Raw genomic sequence first — 21,891 nt, 5'->3', positions numbered from 1 at the left:
GCCTGACCTTTGACGTTTAAAGTCTGTCCCTTGAGTCCGACCTCAAAACAAGGCAGTGGGGGTCTCACAGCTCTGAGGAACCCACTGCACACACACCACACAAGCCACTGCCAGCATTCAGAAATGTCACTGCTATTGCTTTGAACTGTTTCATCTGCTGGCCCTCTAGGAGGCCATAATTTTTTACCTTTATTTTTTCCCAGCTCCCTCTCCCTGTACAGCTGGGAGCACTCCTTCCCACAGAAATCTGTGCTTCTCCACCAGAGCCCTGCCTCAGTGCATCCTCCTAACACACACAAAACAGAGCTGTGCAAACACAGCCATAAGCAGCCATAAGGTTCCTTTTCACCCCTCCTATCTACCCACCAGGGAAGACAATGTGAGATCCTGAAAATCCAAGGATCATTTAAAAAACTACCAAACAAGCAAACAAAAGAACTCCCCATCAAACCCCACCCTACCTGTGGTCTGCATCCATAAACAGGACAGAGGAGTTTTGGATTCCACAGCTCATTTCGTTTCCCAGGTGAGGACAGACCTCTGCAGGACCCTGGGATCCAGCTGCTCCACCCCAAAAAGCCTCACCAATGGGCAAACAGCAGTGATTCCCACCATCCCTTCCTCCTAACTGTTTTCAGCTGCTTTCAGTGAAAATCCCCTTGCATATCTCCAGCAAAGCCAATTAACCCAGTATTAAGAGGAATGGAGGAAGAAGCTCCATCAAGTCATTGCTTTGCATGGATAGGACACACGAGAATTCAGGGTGGTCTCTCTTGGCCCTTCACACTGAATTGATTCATGTTTACAACCCTTTACTTCATTTGAAGGGAGCTTTTTGTGATTTATTTCTAATATATTTTCAGAAATGTAGCCCTGGCCTGCCAGCACAGACAGAAACTGCAACAAAATAGGCTGTGGTTTGGTCCCTAGAGTTTATTTACTATTATTGTTGTAAATAACAGGTTACAATGTTTGTGATGTTTAAAAACATCTCCTTTTTGTTAAGCCTGTGTTCGTGTGTAGGTGGAGCCTCCCCCCTTCCTGTGTGTGTGCAGGGTTGTAAAGCAGTGTTCTTCTCTCACAGTATGAGTTTTTCATCTAATTCTTACCTTTCTCATTTTACCCATCTTTCTATTCCTGTCTCTGAATTTTCCATTTTTCCCTTGGCTGCAAATAACTGGAGGGTGTTGAGATTCCCAATGTGTGCCCTCAGAAATACCTCTAAGTTCTTCCTTCAAGTTGAGAAATAGCAAGAAAGAAAAGGAATCTTATTGAAAAAACATTTCCTTTGGGTAACAGCTTCACAGATTCCAATATATTTTGAGGAATATGTTTTTTCTGCTCTTTCCTATCCTTGGCTGAGACTGTGGGCATGATCCTAAACATTGCTTTTTGGACTACCTTGTCCAAGACACCTTTTGACTGAAGTCTGGATCTCTTCAAAACTGAGATTCATAGCATGGAAAAAAAAAAAAAAGAAATCATGACATTAAAAAAATAAAAATCTGTTCCAAGGAAAGAATAAAACGCCATGTCAGGTTATGATTGACTCATCACAAACACCCTCCACTGCTCACACAGAACTACACAAATAAACACAGTGTATGTGTAAGGAAACACAGTGAATAAAGTATATAAATAAACATAGAAAATGAGGTCAATCTTTGCAATAAATAAGCTGAGAAACATACTTGTTCAAAATGTTCCTAGGTCAACACATTAACTTAAATAGGAAATATTTTTAAAATAATCTCATGTTTACAAGCTTGTTTCACAAACTTCTTTCAGGAGTTTGAATCTCAGAGTTTTAGCAATCTAGGATAATATTGTGATATTCAAAATGGCCAGTGTTCTGCATCCAGGAATTTTAAGGCAATGAAAAGTAGAAATACAGCTGCAGGGAGAGGAAAGAGGCAGGTTTCAGAAGCAGAGATTAAAAGAGCTTTTTCCCTCCATATTTTTCCCCTACCATTGCACAGGAAGAGTAGAGAAGGGAGACTTTTTGATAAGTTCTTTTTTTAAAAAACACCAAGGAGGCCACTGACAAACAGCAGTACCTTCCTGGTCCCATATACACAGTGACAGTAATCCTGCAGGTAAAGGACCTAAATTATTTGTGATGCGAGTTCAGCTGCAGAACCGTATAAGTGCAAGAGTTAATGGATTTTGTGCCTTCCAAGACTTTCCTGGCATTTGAGGGTAAGCTGACTGACAGACAAATCCCCCATGAGTCTTTTCCTTCCTTTCTTAGACAGGAATATATTTGCTCCTTTCCAGTCTTCTGGTGCTCATTTACACCCCACGACTTCCCAAGATAACCCCGAGGGGCTTTGATGTTTATTCTGCCCTATTCCTCTGCAAAAAAGTAACCTTCTTTAAAAAAAGGTTAAAAAAAAAAAAATTCCTTTTAAAAAAATGTAACTTTTCAATCCAAGGAGTTTGTAAGATTTTCACAAATTATTTCCTGTGTTTTTTTTTGTTTGTTTTTGTTTTTTTTTTCCTTAACTTTTCAAGGGAATTTTTATAAAGAAACTTCCATTTGAGCACTACTGTGTAGAGGATGAAAGCAACCCAAATACCCCACAAAAATATGAGATAGGAGGGGTTTGTAGTGTTTCTTTTGTGTGTGACCTGATCCTGCTGGTTTTAGTGGCAGATAAAACACACTCAGAAGGGGACACACCAGAACAGCTCCGTTGTGTTTCTCTCTCTGGTACTGATTTCTACCCTGAGTCTGGCTGAGGGGAGAGTTCAGGCATGGTTTGATCCATCTGGCCGTGATGTGGCCAAACAGTGTGGACAGCGGTGCTGCCCCAGGGCTGACTCCCTGCCGAGAGCGAGCCCCGGGCAGTTTGTGGAGCGATGGATACGATGGATGCGATGGGTGCGATGGATGAGATGGGTGTGATGGGTGCGATGGGTGCGATGGATACGATGGGTGTGATGGATGTGATGGATGCAATGGATGCTCTTCCACTGCCACCTTCTGGCCGTGGCCAGGGAGACTTGAGTGAGATGGCAATGAAAGCATTAAATGAACTTTAAAAGATAACGAACCAAAGATTGAACTACCCTTTCATTTCTGCCAGCAAACCCCACCTCACCTTGGATGTGCCCTCTTGGCCACAGCTCAAAAGATAAGAATGTTTTTACAGAGCTCTAAGTTTTGGTGGTCTGACACTTTAGCCAAAATTCTGATACTGTGAGCTAACTCTGGAAAAGGCTTTTCTGTTTCACAAAGCCCAATCTATCTGCGTGTTTACAAAAGCACAGACTGGGATGTCAGTCTGGAAATGAAGGAAATGCTCAGGCCCATCAGACTGGCCCAGTTCCCTGGCTGAGCAGAGCAGGAACACTTTACACCAATATAAAAGACCTATTTCAAAACTTGGATAAATTTCCTAGTTTTCAAAATTCTAGGACTGCGCCTATATTTTAGGGTGGGTTTGTTTTTGTTTGGTTTTTTTTGCTTTGTTTTGGTGTTTTTTAAAATTTTGTTTTGTTTATTTATGTTTGTTGGGGAGTTTTTTGTATTACTGTAATTTCCTATAGTGCCTCAGATGCTCATCAGGAACCTGCTCTAAGTTATTAAAGATCCTCGAGGCCCACCCCCTGCCATGGGCAGGGACACCTTCCACCAGCCCAGGTTGCTCCAAGCCCCACCCAACCTGTCCTGGGACACTCCCAAGGATGGGGCAGCCACAGCTTCTCTGGGCACCCTGAGAAGCCCTGAGGCTTCTCTGGGCACTCCTCTCACAGGGAGGAATTTCTTTGTAATCTAAATTACTGTCTAATCTAAACCCACCCTCTGTCAGTTTAACACCATTCTCCCTTGTCCTGTCCCTCCAGGCCTTGTCCCAAGCCCCTCTCCAGCTCTCCTGGAGCCCCTTTGGGCAGTGGAAGGGGCTCTAAGGACTCCTTGGAGCCTTCTCCAGGCTGAACAACCCCAACTGTCCCAGCCTGTCTCCAGAGCAGAGGTGCCCCGGCCCTCTGAGCACCTCTGTGACCTCCTCTGGACTCACCCCAGCACCTCCAGGTCCTGTTCATGTCCGTGGTCCCCCAGAGCCGGGCTCGGCTGTGCCCAGCCCCCTGGCAGCTTGGATGCAGAATCTGAAATGCTCAAGGAAGAAACTCCTGTCTCCAGCAGGTGTCAGTGGAAGCTGCAGAATGGAGAAACTCCACCAAGGCAGGGCTTTATTGGCTTGAGTCACCTTTTACTCCTACAGGCTGCTCCCTGGCCAGGGGAGAGAGTGAGGAATGTCATTGTAAGCCAGGTTACTTAATTATTTGTTTCCTTTGAAGTACAGGTCAAAAATTTGCAAAGTGGGGTGCTGTGACTTCAGAGGGGGACAGTGATGAAGCAGTGTTAAATCATTTATTGAAGGGGCACGTTTGAAACACTTGAATGAGGGACTCGATTCACTCATGTTAACAGGGAGTTACAGATCTCTGCTCCCTGGAGTAGTGCTTTACCCTGTGGGACACAAACACACTAAAGGGCAGAGATAAGGTTCTCTCAGCAGCTTAAATCCTGACATTTCCTAGCATTTGAGTGCTTTAGATGTGACTGATGGAAGCTCTAGAGACATGCCAGTATGACATCTACCTGCCTGATGCCGTGCATCTCAAAGGCAGGGGGTTATCTGTCCCCCCAGACTCCACCTGTGCTCCCACAAATCGCCAGCTGCTCTTCCCACAGGCCCATGAGCACCAGTGCTACTTGCTGCTCACACCACACCTTCCTCCTGTCAGCTTCTGCATTCCTGCTGGCTGCCTGCAGCGTTGGGTGGTCCCAGAGACACTTTCCCTGAGCCAGAAAGGAGCTGCCACTGAAGTACATAAGGTGGTGGCTGTGCAAGCTGATGGCACTGCCTGGCTGGTGCCAAAAACCGGCTTGGACCCAGGAGTGCACGTCTGAGTGCTCCCTGGCAAGCTGCTCTGAATACAACTGCACAAATACACGCTTCAGAACAGGACTGGACTGAGCCTGAATGAAGGTGGATGAGGGTCAGAGTGATCTTCCCTGCTTTAGCATCACTAGAGCACTAATGAGGACCTGATAAAACCAGGACTGCCGAGATGTGCTGCCAAACCCTGAGAGCCTGTGGGGGGACTGGGAAAAAGGAGGTGTATTTGTATCTGTATATTTGATCCCAGCTGCACAGAGATGATGTGGTTTATATTTGTTTAGTGTCTCTCCAAGCAAGCAATGATAGGTTTTCAGTAAGGCTGTTAGCAATTCCCCTGGTCTGCCCCTCAATCACCCCCCACCCTGAACAGTGTTCACCGACTTCCATTGTCTTCAATCACCCCACACAATTTCAGGCAGAGTGATGCCAGAAGCAGGGCCAGCTTTAACCTTACAAATGGCATGGTCCATTCCTGTCCAAGCATCATGAACCTCTCTAAAGCCTTTCTTTGTTATTCTGTTTTTCTGGTGACATTGAGTGGCCACACAACGTAACAGAGGTTTAAGAAAATGCTGTTGTACAGTGTAACTTCATCATCATGACAGTGTTCACAAGACAAGAACACATACTTGTCATAAAGGTGAAAATAGGAAAAAATTTACCTCTACCTAATAAAGTACCTTGTGGCTGATCTGGGATTCTTGTGTTTGGCCTGAGTTGCCATATGTGGACCCCACACACCACCAAAAGCCCTGCTGAGGGCAGCTGCACAGGCACAGGTATGTGTAAAAACTCAAAGGGTTTTAATTTTCAGTAAAAAATAATATATAAGTCACCTCATTGCTATTTGTAAACAAGTGTGCTTAGATATTTATTTCCACTGATAAGCACGTGGTGTGGCTCTGGGGAATGGTTCTGTGCAGGGCCAAAAGTTGGACTCGATGATCCTTGTGGTTCCCCTCCAACTCAGCATGCTCTGTGATTCCATGGAATACATTCCAGAGCTCTCAATCCTCATGGCCCTGCAGAGTATCTTCAGCAGGGCTTTTGCTGGCAGTGCCCAAGCTCTCAGAGACAGGCTTTGCCTGTCTCTGAGAGCTTGGGCACTGCCAGCAAAAGCCCTTGGGTGGGCTTGGGTGGGCCCAATAAACCTGCAGACTGAGAACCTTCCTCTGTGTTTTTACAGCATTTATTAAGAGATGCCTCACTTGTGAAGAGCTGCTCTCACTTGGGGAGAAACCTTTCAAACAGCAGCAGCATTTCAGTGAGACAATTCAAATAACATGCAGCACACAACACAAACACGTGGCAATCCTGAACCACTGATGTGGTGCATTCCCCCAGAAGGTTTTATTAAAAGAAGTTCCTGCCCCATGTCACTTGGAGATCATGACGCCTCAGTGCCACTTCACAGGAATATTTTGCCTTTGTTGAATATTAACAAGGGGTGAACTTACCTATCTTGTGCGAATAAAACGTTTCGTGTGATGTTTTATTAACAAGTTCATCAACACACATTTGCAAAGCTTTTCATGATCCTCCCTCAATTAATCCATTTACCTATTCAGAAATGCAAATTTTTTAAAACATGCATCCATCATTGAATAATGACTCTAAAAGTCTTTAAAGACACTTAGACTAATACACAGCATAAGTTTCTATTAACATCAAGTATTGCAAAATAAATTAAAAAAAAGACTTAATCTCAATATCCATTAACTTAATTTACAATTCTCTAGCAAGAGAATCTCATGCTCATTTACTCCTGGATCTATAATTAAAAATTCTGTCATAAACTCCCAGCATCTTCATTTCTGTTGTATCTTATTCAATATGTTGCATCAGAATTCAGAGGAAGAAGTTATAGATGATTCCTGATTTATTAAGTCATTTTTTTTAAAGTACATTTGGTGAGGGTTACAAAACCTATTTTTAAGAAAGATTCAATAGAGTATATGAAAGTATAAGAAAGTGAAAGCTTGACAACATTTTACATCCCAGAGCATTGCAAACACCCCCAAAGAGGGAAGCGATTCTTTAACAGTAGTCATGTGAGTCACTCACTAAAGAGAATGTAATGAATCTGAGGAAAGCATTTCCCAACACCATACTCACAATATCCCTCAGCCCCAGGGGGTGGGGACGGTGTGTCTCACCCAGGCAGGATTTTCAGGGGTGTTGTGCACCCAGCCAAGAAGGACACCATGGCAGCCAACGAGGATGCTACACAAGATACCAGAGATGCCTTCCCTGTGGAGCTGTTTCCCAAAACTTGCAGTGTCCAGCGGCCATAGAGCACGTGCTGCAGGGGCAGAAGGCAATAGGATGCTCTGCAGACGCTTTACAGGTGGGAGGGAGAGGAACACCCCAGAGCTGCCTGGGCTGGGGTGTGACTGGGGCAGGGGGCAGCTGGCTCTGAGGTGTGTGATGGGGTTTGCTCCAGCAGTTCCCCTCTGTGAGCCCAGACAGGTGTGTGGGTTCACTGGCAACCACAGTGCTGGCCATTGACACCGCCCTGACTCGGGGAGCAGCGTCAGAACTGCTCACAACCAGCTCTGCCAGCCGGCATCCCAGCAGCACTGGGGAAATGACACACAGGAGAAGTCCCAGATGCTGAAAACTGTTGATGACGAGGTTGTACCACTTGGGTTGTGAATGCCACGTCACAAAGTGATCTGCTGCTCTCATTTTCCAGCGTTCAGCTGTGCTTTCATCCACCTTGGTGAGGTGACCAAACCATGCTGTGAGAACAAAATCTAGCAAGGCACTGTGTGTGTGCATCCACATGTTTAGGGAAAACTATTTTTTTTTTTTAAAACCTCATATGACGCTGATTATCTGCAGATACTTGATGTGCTTATGATTTCAATCAGCATTTTATTCATTCATTGCCTCTCGGTTTATTGATTTATAAGCCCTTTAGAATGGTATGATTAGTGCTAGCATTTTATTCTCAGTGGGGGTAAAATGGTATTTCATTATTAACGTGTTAGAAGCTATTTCAAACTGACAGTTTGTTTTGAATCTGGGCAAGAGAAGTGACATTTATATTTGGAAGCAGAAGATTGACACAGAAATTATTCCGAAACATAATTACAGTAAAGGCAAATGCAGAAGGAGATAGAAATTCCAGCTAGAGTTTCTGGGGGCTCCTCTGCCATCAGTAACTAACTGCTGCTCTTTTCTCAGCTCAGTGTAATGAGACACAGCAGTGGTCCCTGTAGGCACTCAGAGTAGATGCAGTATCAAGATTTTTATGCATTTAGGAAACCCAGCACAGGGCTGTGAGTGAGGACAGAAGGCAAATGCTTGTTCTGCAGCCCGTTCTGGCTATCCCTGAAAGCTGCAGTGCTGTGACAACACCCTGGGCTGGAAGAAAAAAACCAGGAGAGGGTTAATGCCAGTAAGCAGACAAGGAACTAATGGAGACGATCCAGTGCAGGGCTTGGAGGATGATGAGGGGACCAGAGCATCTCTCTTACAAGGAAAGGGTGAGAGAGCTGGGGCTGCTTAGCCTGGAGAGGAGACGACTGTGTGGGCACAAACTGAAGCACAGGAAGTTCCATCTGAATATCAGAAAAAACTTCTTTACCCTGAGAGTGACAGAGCACTGGAACAGGCTGCCCAGAGAGGCTGTGGAGTCTCCTCCTCTGGAGATATTCACAGCCCACCTGGATGCAATCCAGTGCAACCCTGCTGTAGGTGACCCTGCCTGAGCAGGGGGCTTGGACCAGATGATCTCCAGAGGTCCCTTCCACCCCCAACCATCCTGTCATTCTGCAATTTACGTTCCTTTGCAGTTGGGCTGATTTAGTTCAGTGTTTGCCAGGGTACCTGGTGCCTGTCAGCTCCAGTGGTGTGAGGGATCCGTATCAGTGTCCATTCTCACACGTTCCAGAAGACTCAGGAAAATTTTGGACTTTAAAGATAGCATTAGAGTAGGGTTTTCCTCCAAAGGATTTTGATTTTAGTGACTGATCCTCCATTACTGAGGTCTAAAGGAACTTTTCCATTGATGTGAGCAGGAGCAGAGGCCAGGGCTGTGTTGAAGTGCTGGGAGTTTCCCTCTTGGCACTACAGCTCATGAAATGGGGACACACAAGCTTCATACAGAAGTTATGTACAACCTATTAGTCATGGAATAAAGAATACATAGATCCAGAGAGCAGCAATGAGTCAACATATTACATGAAACCAGTTGCCAAACATGACCTGATTTGTGGCTCTCTTCTCTGGAGCAGAATGAGTAAGAATACAAATTGGCCACTATCGCATTTTTTGTGTGTTGGGCGATTTTTACGGTTATTTCTCAGAGGAACCCAGAATCTATTACAATGTGGTTTTTAATATTTAATATGTTGTAAGCAGATTAAATAAATAAAACCGAGGGACTCAAAATTCTTTTACTTAAATGCCTAGGCTTTTGTTTGTGTAGGACTGAGAGCCTTATGCTACACCAGTGAGCACTCGTTTCTGTATGAGCTTACTTGGAACTGCAGGATTATTAAATTCTTAGGATGGAATCCGAGAATCCTCACTGAAGTCAACCAGAGCACAGCCTCTCACTGCAGCAGGACTGAGACTTCAGATTTCTGCCTGGTGCAGTCTCACTTCACCTCTCCTGAGCTGCTGTCTTCTGGTGGCTGATCTCATTACATTGCACTGTTTCATATTCCTTCCTAATGAAAGAAGTCAGATGTGTATCCATTATCCAGGCATACTCCCTTCATAATAAAGACAACAAAAAACAATCATTACAAATAAATGTCCAGTTTTATCTGGATAACACAGAGAAAGTGGCTTAATGACTACACATACAGAAAAACATGAGTATACTCGGGACTAGAATTATTCAACTCCTGATGAAAGAGAGTTGAAGGAAGCAGTATGCAATTAGATACAATTATGAAACATATATAGGAAATCAGAGCTGATTACAGTTTTTCCAACTAATATTTGCCTTTCACTGGAGGAAAACTTTTAACTGAAATTAACGAACAGAATTATGCCATGTCAAGCAAAATGCTGATTTCCTCTTTATTGGAGAGAAAACAGCAAAAAAAACCCAAAACAAAACAACCCATCCTAAAGTGTTTTGGGGGGCAAAGAGATTGAAAGACTGAAAACTGTTTCTTATTTCAATGAAAAAAATCAGAATTTCCATGAATAAGTTCCTGGATGAAAGAGCAGAACTTGTCTTTACCCTAACAATGACATCTGTTTGCAATAACACTCCATGCCAGTAAACGATGTTATTTTAACTAAACTATTGGCGTGGCGATGAAAGTGACAGTAAAATGTTGATATGGAAGCTAATTTCTGTGTTTGGCCTTGAGATCCATCTTCACAGACACAGAGCGAGTGCAGAAACTATTTTTGGCAACATCATTGGAATCCAGATTTAATTCTGACATTTCTCTGCCTTCCTGAAATCCACGGAAGACATCTGGCTGCGTTCTCTGCCTATGTTTGTGAAGTGCCATTGAAATCGTTTGCATCAGCAGTGAATTTGGAGATAGAATGTGACGAGGAGGTGCATGAGAGCAGGAGGGGACCAAAACCTTGGGTTGTACAGAAAAAAAAGAATGGCAACTCTTCAGTGTATAACGTGCTTACTGAAAGCTGGGAATAAGATGTCATTCTGAATGTGTTTCTGTGAACTTTTAACTTTGTTTGGTGCTCCTATGCTGCTTAGGCCCATGATTTATATGCAATTATGCACATGCATGGCATGTGAGGAGCTGGAGGATGGCCCTGCCTGATTCCCAGGGGAGCTCCTGCCATGGACATTTGCAGCCCCTGCTACGGGTGTGCTTTCAGCAGCCCTTTAGAAGAATAACTGACTTAAATGTTTGTGAGTTATCAGTTAATTTAATACTATTTAGGGTGGCCACAGACTCCCCATCCTACTTCCTGAAGCTAGCAATGTTTGTTTAGGCACAGGGTGGCTCTGCAGCCTTTGTTTGCGGTGGTTCGGCACAACACCCCACCGTCCTGCTGCCTGCCGCCAGGAGCCGAGCTCTTGAGTTACTGGCTCAAGGTGCAGACTTCCTAAAAAGAGGAATTAAAAAAAAACCAGTGGTGCTGCTCATCTGCCGGGGTACCATGGCCGTAGCTGTGGCCGTGGCCATGCTGTGGTCATGGTCATGCCGTGGTTGTGCCATGGCGCGGGGCTGGTGGCACCAGTGGGATGGGTGTCTGTGGCCCTGCCAGAGGGCCGGGGCAGTGGCAGCCCCTGCGTGCTGAGGCACAGCTGGCGTGGGGGCTCCTGGCCGGGGCTCTGCAGCCTCCCCACGTGGCAGCCATGTGGGCGGAAGGCAGCAGAGAACTGGCTTGTGGCTGTTTCGTTCCGGAGACCGCTTTTTCCAAGCGTCCTAAACACGGGCCTTAATCATCAGCACTTCTGAAGCACTCATCGTTCTTGTATCCAGGCAAGGAGCCTTGTTATTACCCTTTGAGAGATACCACATTCTTTCATTTCCTAGGGAAGGGGGCCTGCCAGCAGTATCAATACCGGCACTGCTCGGTTTGTTTCAGATTAAAAATGTCCCCAGGGATCCGAGTTCATCGTCAGCAGGGTCTCAAGCAGGTCACAGGAATAAACCCTGCCACTGACCCAGGGAATGGTCACTTCACTGAATACACTTCTCTGCTTTCACCAAGAGGAGAAAATTCTCTGGGCCTGAGTTGGGAAAGCCTCTCTCTCCAGCTTTGTGATGCCGAAATTTTGCCCCAAAAGGCACGGAGAAACTGCTTTAGAGACAAAGTTTGTTTCTTTAAAGCAGGAGGTATTTTATTGCAACGCGTTGGGGAACTCTCCAGGTCGCCCTGGGCAAAGAGCTCCGTCGTGTATAATCAGCATAGCTCTTTTATACAGTTTTCGAATATAGGATTACAACATAATCATGCATATTCATTAAATTGCAACATCTAGTTGTAATATTCATATGAAGGTGGAGTCTGGGCGGAGTCTTCAATTTGGGGAGATTTCACGGTGGGAGTTCCTGTTGCCTTCCTCTGGGCGGGGGTCGTGTGTGAGTCTTCCTCACTGTAAACTTCTGAACTTTCTTTCGATCTTCTCCTTTTAAGGCAGTTTTGGCAAACACAATAAGGTCAGGCTGACTTTTGGCTCATCCTACGATTTGCTGAGTTGCTATCTCTGTGAGGAATGCAGCTATCTCTCTAGGACTGCTCTAGGATTCGCTGAGTTGCTATCTCAAGGACTGCCTAGTTTCCTAATGTTAAGGTTTTGAAATTTCTCTTACAATTTTGTGTTAACCTTTTATGTTTCAAAGTTTTAAGTGAGTGGCTTCATTCCCCCCTTTTCTTATAACTTACGAATTCTTTCGTCAAGTTTTAATCTCTAAGGGACGTTGGTAAGATTGGATCATTGCCTAAAGTGTTTGGGTTTTTGTCATTAAGGATTTCAGTCTGCTCCATAGGTATATGTTTGTGAGTGTTAGTAAAGCATAGCTATGGTTATGATTAGTATTGGGTGCACAAGGTAGTGGAATACTTGAGTTGCTGTTGGGGAATGCCCTGTAAAAATATCCCACTAATGGTAGTGCCGTGTCCATATTCACACAGGACTTTTACTCAGGGGCTTGGTACCCAAACAATTATCTGCAGATGCTGGTGTTTCGCTTGTTTCTTCCTCTTGCTTATTCTCCGGAGCTTTCTTGACTCGTGAGTAATGAATCCATGTAGGTCGCTCTTTGATCCGGACCGCGGTGAAGGTGGTCAGCAGAATTTGGAAAGGTCCTTCCCACTTTTCTTGTAGGGGTTTTCCTAAGAGATTCTTAACATATACCCAGTCACCGGGGTTGAACAGGTGTAATTTACAATCAGGCTGTTTGGGTTGATGTTCTATCACCACAGCTGTACTTTTATCAAAATGTTTCCCTATAGTGATTACATAATCATAAATGTACTGATTACCTATTTGGTCTATAGCATCTCCATTTACAATCATAGCGTAAGGTCTTCCATACAGAATTTCAAATGGACTCAATTTTTCTTTTGATCTTGGTTTGACTCTCAGTCTAAGTAGAGCAATAGGCAAAGCTTGATACCACTGTAAATTGGTTTCCTGGCATATCTTAGCAATTTGTTGTTTAATCAGGTGATTCATCTTTTCGACTTGCCCACTAGCCTGAGGCCGGTAGGGCGTATGTAACTGCCACTTAATTTGTAATGCCTTGCTTATTGCTCTTACTACTTTTGCACAAAAATGCGTACCTCTGTCTGAAGATATACTTCTCGGTACCCCAAATCGGGGTATTATTTCGTTTAGTAAAACCTTGGTTACTTCTCTTTCTTTATTTGTCCTACAAGGGAATGCTTCAGGCCACCCAGAAAATGTGTCAGTTAATACTAATAAATATCGAAACCCCCCTTTTCTTGGGAGTTCTGAAAAATCAATTTGCCACACTTCACCTGGGAATTTACCTCGATTTATGGCTCCCTGATGTACCTTCGTCCCAGTATTTGGATTATTCTTTAGGCATCGCTCACATTGAGATGTGACGTATTTTACTGTAGTAAAGAGTTTTGGTCCTGCTATTCGGGTTTGTAAATATTGATAGAGTGGGTCTAAGGCCCAATGGGCTTTTTCATGTTCTGTCTTTACAAACTGCCACATTAATTTTTCAGGTATTATTAGTTGACCTGTTTCTAACTGTCCCCACCCGTTGTCTAACAATTTACCCTTGTTCTTTTTAATCCATCTTTGATCTGATTCTTGATAATTTGGTTGAAAATCTGTATCTAATTCTCCCGGTATTAAAGCTGTTATAGTTATTTCTTCAGTTTTTGCAGCAGCTAATTTGGCTTCTGCATCTGCCTTCCTATTCCCTATTTCTGGAACTGTGTTACCTTTCAGGTGTCCCTTACAATGCATTATGGCCACCTGCTCTGGGAGTTGGACCGCTTCTAACAACCTTAGAATTTCTTCTGCATGTTTAATTGTTTTCCCCTGGGCAGTTAATAGTCCCCTTTCTTTCCAAATCGCTCCGTGAGCATGTACGACAGAGAAAGCATATTTAGAATCAGTCCAAATGTTAATTCGCATACCTTCTGCTAATTCCAGGGCTCGGGTAAGAGCAATCAGTTCTGCCTTCTGGGCCGAAGTCCCTGCAGGTAGGGGATTTGATTCAATTACCTTTTCTGTTGTGGTCACTGCATAGCCTGCCATTCTTACTCCTTGCTTCACGAAGCTGCTGCCATCCGAGAACCAGTTGTCTGCATCTTCAAATGGTTCCTCCTTAAGGTCTGGACGACTGGAATAGACCGCTTCGATCGTTTCCAGGCAATCATGTTCGAGAGGTTCTGCCGGAATTCTCCCTTCTAGAAATGAAGCTGGGTTGACAATGTTAGTTACTTGAATGGTTATATCATCTGATTCAGCTAGGATGGCTTGATACTTTAGGAATCTCGAAGGCGATAACCAATGGTTACCCTTTTGTTCCAGCACTGCTGAGACAGTATGAGAGACTAATACAGTCATTTTCTGGCCTAGCGTAAGCTTTCTGGCCTCTTCTATGTTGATAATCACTGCGGCCACTGCTTTTAGGCACCCAGGCCAGCCTTTGCTTACTTCGTCCAATTGTTTGGAGAAATAAGCTACAGCTCTCTTATGTGGTCCCAACTGCTGTGCTAGAACTCCCAGAGCCATCCCCTGCCACTCATGGGAGAATAACCAAAACGGCTTAGTTACATCTGGAAGACCCAAGGCTGGGGCTTTCATGAGTTCTTGTTTCAGTCTTTTAAAAGCTCCTTCTGCCTCGGGAGTCCAAGTTAAGGTACTCGTAGTCCCTTTTAGTAAGTCATATAGTGGTTTGGCAAGTATTCCATATTGATGAATCCATAATCGGCACCAACCTGTCATTCCCAGAAAGGCCCGTAGATCTCTTACCGTTTCTGGTCTGGGCATCTGACAGATGGCTTCTTTTCTTGCTGTGCCTAGAGATCGTTGTCCCCTGGAGATTTCATACCCCAGGTATATCACCTTTTCTTGTACCAGTTGTGCCTTTTGTAAAGAAACTCGATATCCACTTAAGCCCAAAAAGTTTAGCAGGGAAATAGTCCATTCAAGGCACTCCTCTTCTGTTTCAGTTGCTACTAATAAATCATCTACATATTGTAGAAGGGTACCATTTCCCAGTGGCCTTTCCCATTGTTCTAATTCTTTGGCCAATTGGTTTCCAAAAATTGTGGGACTGTTTTTATATTCCTGCGGTAACACAGTCCAAGCTAGTTGAGTCTTTCTCCCTGTTTTAGCAGATTCCCATTCAAAAGCAAAAATTTTCTGGCTTGTCAGAGCTAAGGCTAGGTAAAAGAATGCATCTTTTAGGTCTAATACTGTGAACCATTTTAAATTTTCCCTCAATTTGGTTAAAAGAGTATAGGGATTTGCTACAACCGGGTGTAAAGTTTTTGTAATTTCGTTCACTGCCCTTAAATCTTGGACTAGTCTATATGTCCCATTCGGTTTCTTAACAGGTAGGATTGGTGTATTAAAATCTGATTCACACTCTACCAATAATCCTAGTTCTAGAAATTTCTCTATTATTGGTTCAATTCCCTTTCTATCTTCCAACCTCAGCGGGTATTGTTTTCTTACTACCGGTTTTGTTCCTGGTATTAACTCAATATTAATAGGAGCTGCTCGTTTTGACCTTCCAGGTACATCAGTGGCCCATACTAATGGGTATACTTCACTCATAATGCGTTCAATGCTATGATTTTCAGGTTTTGGTTCTATATAACTGATTGTTAAACTTAAAGCTGTTATTAGTTGTTCATCATTCACTTGAAATTCAAGTTTATCTTTATTGAATTTTATTACAGCCCCTGAATTCTCTAATAGGTCTCTACCTAGTAGAGGCTTTGGAGAATTTGGTAAATACAAAAATTGATGAATTCCCATTTGTTTTCCAATTCTGTATTTAATAGGTTTTAGAAAGTAGGCTTTTTCTGGTTGGCCTGTCGCTCCCACGACCTGTACAAATTCATCACTTTTGGGTACCAATTCTTGATTCAGAACCGAAAACGTTGCTCCTGTATCTATTAAAAGTTTAATTTCTTTTCACCTTCCCCTAGCTCCATTTTAACCAGTGGGTCTGCTAGGGAACGACTCACCGGTCCCCCTCATTCACTGTTTTGATGTGCAATGGTAGCGATTGCAGGTTTCTCTCCTAGCAGAGGACAATCTCGTCTCCAATGTCCTATCTGCCAGCAATTAGCACACTGATTTGGTTTTATCCCAGGCAGATGGGGTTGAGATTCTCTTTTCCCACTCCCTTTTGCTGGGTAACCTCTACCTCTGGTATTGGATTCTGGAGGCTTTACACTGGGGGCTGCTACTGCTGCTGCCACTATTCGAGCAAACCTTTTATCTTCCTTTTTCTTCTCTTCTTTATCTCTGTTGTTATACACTTTCCAGGCCTCGTTCATCAATGTTTCTAGGTTTCTATTTTCTGGGTGCTCAAGCTTTTGCAATTTCTTTCCGATATCTGGGGTGCATTGTCCCATTACTAACCCCAATAACTGTTGCTTCCCTTCCTCCGATGCTGGGTCGAGGGGTGTATACTGTCTCATAGCTGTCCTAAGTCTGTCCAAAAATTCTGAGGGGGTTTCATCTTTCCCCTGTCTGACATCATATAGCATTGCCCAGTTGATGGCTTTAGGTATTGCATTTCGCAGACCAATTGCTATCAGCTTTCTATATTGCACCAGCCGCCCATACTAGACTGGATTATTCAGATCCCACTCTGGGTTTCGATTGGGGAAAACTACATCTATTCTTTCTGGTAGTAACGCAGCATGCTCTCTTCCTGTTCTTAACACGAGTTCCTTTTCTGTTTCTGTTAATTCTGACAGCATTACCTCTATGTCTTCCCAATCAATATCCTGATTCTTTGCCAGTAATTCAAACCTCCTGGCTACTCCCTCTGGATTCTTTCTGAAATTTCTTACCTCTTCTCTCCAGCTATTTAGATCGCTTGTTGTAAATGGTACTTTTATTCGTGCCTGTTCTCCTGCAATAGGCATTATCCTTCTGAGGGGAGCTATCATATAACCTTCGTCTCTCTCTTTCGCTTCCTTCCGTGCTGCCGATCTAGTATAGTATGAATTGCTAGTCCCTTCCCCAGGATCTTTTTCCTGGGTTTCGAGATCTATTTTATTCTTTCTCTTCCCTGTTCTCTTTTTCTGTTTTTGTTCCTCATTCTCAGTTTCCGATCCTTCCGCCAAATCATCCTCTATTAACCCTCTGGCATGGTTTACACAGTCCAGCCGTCTCTCCTTCTGTGTTTGGATGAGACGCTGTCTACGCTCAACCCGCTCTGAGACGCTGTCTTCTTTGTCCTCCTCTGTCCCTTGTATCTCTCTTTTATCCTCTATCTGAATGACTATACTCAATTTCTGTGAGTTGTCTGCCTTTTTGTTCTGGCTAACTATATCATCATCATCACTGCATCTTAGTTCAGGGAAGCTACCCCCCTTTCTGGTGCTCCCTGATCCTGGCAGGCAGCCTGGTCCTGGCGGGCCGCCTGGACTTGGCGGGCTGCCTGGACTTGGCGGGCTGCCTGATCTTCGTGAGGTGTTTTCATCTCTTGGTGTACTGCAATCTCCTCTCAGTTTAGGTGGGCTATTCTTTCTTTCCCGATTTTCTAGCCCCAAGCCCACCTAGTCTCCAAACTGAGAGGACTACTCTCTTCCCGGTAAGTTTCTGAGCCTTGTGGACTATTCAGCTTCTGTGATCCGCTTTCTCTCCCGTAACTCTCCGATCTTGCTGGGCTACTATCTTCCCAGCTGTTTTCTAATCTTTGGGGGCTGTAACCGTTCTTGGATCTGTCTTGTTCTAGTGAGATATCCCCCAACAGACTAGTGTCTCTTTCGCCCTCCCTTCGTTTGGGCGGAGGAACCCCATATCCTGGTGCGAACGGCTGATACTCCCATAAGCTTATCTCGCTCTCTTTTTCGCTATCCCTCCTCGTTAATTTAAGGCATTGCTGTCCAATACTACAGGCATCACAGCAACGCTCCTTAGGTTTTAAGTTTTTCTTATCTTTCTCTAAGGCCAGTACCAGGGGATCTTGGGGTGCTACATTCACCCCACACTCCTTCTGCCACTCTGGTTTATTTCTCAAGGTGAAGAACATATCGCAGTACATTACTTCGTCCCATTTGCCTAGCCGACGGAGGAACAACATGAGTTGCAAAATTGTGTTATAATTAATTGTTCCCTCCGGAGGCCATTTTTCATCATCATCCAACTTATATAGAGGCCACCACTGTGTACAGTATTTTAAAAGTGTCTTTTTACTTATGTTTCCCCCTGGAATCCCCCCTAAATCTTTCCAATGCTTCAAGACACACCCTAAGGGGGTCTTCATGTTTATATCTTTACTCTGCTGGCCTCCCATTGCTGTTTTTCTAAATCTATCTCTTTGCTTTAACCAGATTTTTTTTTTTTTTTTTTTTTTTTTGTCAATACTTCATACACACAGTTTCCAATCGCTTCGTCCGTCTCTGGCCTGGCTTCTCGCGAAGAACAGGAACCGCAGATTAGGACTCCGCACTCACTTCGTGCTTATTTGCACGTCTCACTCACACGCATTCACACCTGTACACTTTTAGATGAAACGTTCTTACCTTTTAGCTTTTTCTCTTTTTCTGTTTTCTTTTTTCTTTTTTTTTCTTTTTTTCTTTTTTTTTTTTCTTTTTTTTTTTTTCTTTCACATTCCAAAGCCCTTTCTCGAGAGCAGCTATTGGAACCGCTCCCAGAGATTGGCACCACTCCCAGAATTTATCAAAACCTTCCCAGACGTTTGGAAATAATCCCAGATTAGTTAAAACACTACAACAGACAAGCGATACGACAGACAAGCGATACAACAGACAAGTTTTGCCGGCAAACTTATCCGCTCCGGTGGGACTCTAACCCACGATTACCTGGAAGCCCACCCCGAGGCCGGGACTCTAACCCGATTTTTTTTGGGACTCTAACCCAAAATACCTGGGGGTGGCCAAATCCAGGCCGGGACTCTAACCCGTAGGGGATTATATGCTGGGGCGTCCCCTCAGCGTTCCCCTGGGGGTAACGTCTTACCCCCGTCTCAATAGAGCGCTTTCTATTCCGAAAACATATAAAGCAAAACACAATAACATATAAAGCAAAACACAATAACATATAAAGCAAAACACAATAACATATAAAGCAAAATACCTCTTAATTTAAAGCAGGAGTTCTTGTCCGCCGTCGCACGCAGGTCCGAGGGGTCTGAGGAGTTTCTACCGACAAAAATCCGCCGGCAGGGCCCAGAGAGTCCCTAGACCCCCAGGCCCCGGCTCAGGAGGACTAAAACCTCCTGCCTGGCTCGCCAAAAATGATGCCGAAATTTTGCCCCAAAAGGCACGGAGAAACTGCTTTAGAGACAAAGTTTGTTTCTTTAAAGCAGGAGGTATTTTATTGCAACGCGTTGGGGAACTCTCCAGGTCGCCCTGGGCAAAGAGCTCCGTCGTGTATAATCAGCATAGCTCTTTTATACAGTTTTCGAATATAGGATTACAACACAATCATACATATTCATTAAATTGCAACATCTAATTGTAATATTCATATGAAGGCGGAGTCTGGGCGGAGTCTTCAATTTGGGGAGATTTCACGGTGGGAGTTCCTGTTGCCTTCCTCTGGGCGGGGGTCGTGTGTGAGTCTTCCTCACTGTAAACTTCTGAACTTTCTTTCGATCTTCTCCTTTTAAGGCAGTTTTGGCAAACATAATAAGGTCAGGCTGACTTTTTGGCTCATCCTAGGATTTGCTGAGTTGCTATCTCTGTGAGGAATGCAGCTATCTCTCTAGGACTGCTCTAGGATTCGCTGAGTTGCTATGTCAAGGACTGCCTAGTTTCCTAATGTTAAGGTTTTGAAATTTCTCTTACAATTTTGTGTTAACCTTTTATGTTTCAAAGTTTTAAGTGAGTGGCTTCATTTGTGATGATGAAATGTTGGCAGAAGATGTCACTGACCATCCTTCACTGACTGTTCCAAACCTTCCTCTGCATGGGGGTGGGATGTGGTGACTCCAGTCCATGGGGTGGTGCTGCCTCTGGGTTGGACAAGCCTTCCTAATGGTGGAAGAAATGCTGGGAACAAAGGGAACTGCAAAATACTGTCTGCAAGGCCTTCAGTGCACAGCTGCCCCCAGCCCGAGCTGCTCCGAGATACAGCTCCCAGCCACGGAGAGAGCAGGAGGAGCTGACAGGGAAAGCTGCATTTCCAGCAGTACTAAATGTGCCTCCTGTATTTCAGAGATTGGAGATGCTCATGCTGTAACCACGCACACTCCGAGGGATCCATAAAAACCACGCACCGTGGCTGGCTGCACCAGCAAACCACGGGATGCTGCAGTCCAGCTCGTGGTTGGAAAGGCCAGGAACCCAGGGTGAAGAAAATACTGTAGAGATGTGATATCACAAGTTATATAATATCACGGCCAAATCTCTGCAGCTGGAGATCATCAGATCAAAATTAGAAACTCATTGGAAGCAAAGGACAGTCTTTGCACAGATTGCCTATAAATCTGCAATAACTAGTTCTCCCTGGGCGTAACATCAAAAACATTTTTTAGTGTCTCATTAGTAAGAAAATTTATTGCTCAACTATTGAACTATGTCGATTTTTGAAAACATTGTGTGAATAATTCCAGAAAGCATGTGTTTGATTTGTATTCGGTTTGTGCCGCTGGATAGAAAAAGTGGCTTTTCCCCCCCGATGAAATGACACTAATCATGAAATTAAAAGGTGAAGCGTGTCTACAGTTTCAGAACAAGGTGAATTTTTATCAATATGCTAATGCCCTCCCTTTCCCATAAGTCAAATTAAGACTAAGGGGTTCGTACCCCAACTGAACTCGAAAAAAAAAAAAAAAGAAAAAAAAAAAAAGAGAGACCCAATTACAGTTCTGTAGAGGGGAAAAGAACTCCTCCCAACCCTTATTATTTTTTCTTTGTGCTGCAGTGTGTTTCCCAGCTGTGTCTGTTGGCCAGTTTTGTGGCTCAAATAGCCCGGAAATGATGATGACAGTCTCCAACACCCTTTTGGGAAGGTCTCAGCTTGCCCCCTCAGTCCTAAGGACTGAGGGGGCAAGCTGAGACCTTCCCAAAAAGGGTGTTGGAGACTGGCAGTGCACCTGCCCTGGTTCTGCTGCCAGCCCTTGGCATCCTGGATGTGTCTGGGACGTCTCCTGAACACTCCTGGAAAAATGAGAAAATACAGGCACAGCCCTGGCCTTCCCTGGAATGACAGTGAGCCCCTCTGTGACCCCGCTCCCCCACACCAGGCCCCTCCAGCCCCGTTTTTTTACGGGTGGGAAAGGATCAAAGGGCTCCAACTGCTCCCATATGGCAAATGGCCCTATATGCTGTGTATAATCACACACAAGCATCCCCACACCCATGTTTGGTCTCTATTAGGAAGGTCTCTGGGTGACAGCCAGCGTCTCTCTCTCTCTTTCCCAAGGCCAGAACATCTCCAGACGTCACGGCAGTGGCGTCACAGCCCTCGCACGCATGCGGGGGGCAGGACACCCACCTGCATCCCCTCTGCTGCTCCCCACCCTGTCCTGCACAGCTGGGACCTGCCAGTGCCAGGGCCAGAGCACACCTTCCTTTGGACAGATGGGAAAGGTGTTTTTCAGCCACAGGGTGGCATCTGGTGGAAGCGTTTGTGGGAAGTTGGAGCTTCCCTGGATGAATTCGAAGCCGGCCTGCCTTTAAAATTAAATTTGCTTCATGAATATAACTTCCCAAAGGGGATGTTTGCTTTTTATTAAGACTGGGCAGAATCAGGAAGAAAATCAGACCTTCAGTCCCTTATTTTAGGCTGTTATGATCCTTTTCGAAAGCAGGAGCCTGTGTGGTGGATGGACTGGTGCACAGGGCTCTCACCCCTCTCAGGTACTAGAACAGCACTGGTTGC

The 21,891-nt window shown here is 44.5% G+C and overlaps 1 protein-coding gene across 1 annotated transcript; it reads right to left on the bottom strand.

Moving 5' to 3' along the window:
* Positions 1-12,489: 12,489 nt before the first annotated feature.
* On the bottom strand, positions 12,490-16,508 carry LOC126653264 (protein NYNRIN-like). The gene is made up of 2 exons (XM_050340815.1): positions 16,232-16,508; positions 12,490-15,974 (listed from the first exon to the last, which is right to left on the bottom strand). Exons 1-2 carry the CDS (start codon positions 16,506-16,508, stop codon positions 12,490-12,492), a joined length of 3,762 nt encoding a protein of 1,253 aa, XP_050196772.1.
* Positions 16,509-21,891: the final 5,383 nt, after the last annotated feature.

Source organism: Myiozetetes cayanensis, unplaced genomic scaffold (genome assembly GCF_022539395.1).
Source record: "Myiozetetes cayanensis isolate MyiCay16 unplaced genomic scaffold, myiCay2020 scf10, whole genome shotgun sequence".
Classification (NCBI taxonomy): Eukaryota; Metazoa; Chordata; class Aves; order Passeriformes; family Tyrannidae; genus Myiozetetes; species Myiozetetes cayanensis.
The sequence above is the reverse complement of the archived record's forward strand: the minus strand, read 5'-3'. Positions and strand labels throughout refer to the sequence as shown.

Coding starts and splice junctions, on each gene's coding strand:
- LOC126653264 (XM_050340815.1), bottom strand. CDS start 16,508: ATGAGACAGTATACACCCCTCGACCCAGCATCGGAGGAAGGGAAGCAA. Junction 15,975..16,231: donor TCCAGAATCCAATACCAGAG/GTAGAGGTTACC, acceptor AACTTTTAATAG/ATACAGGAGCAACGTTTTCG.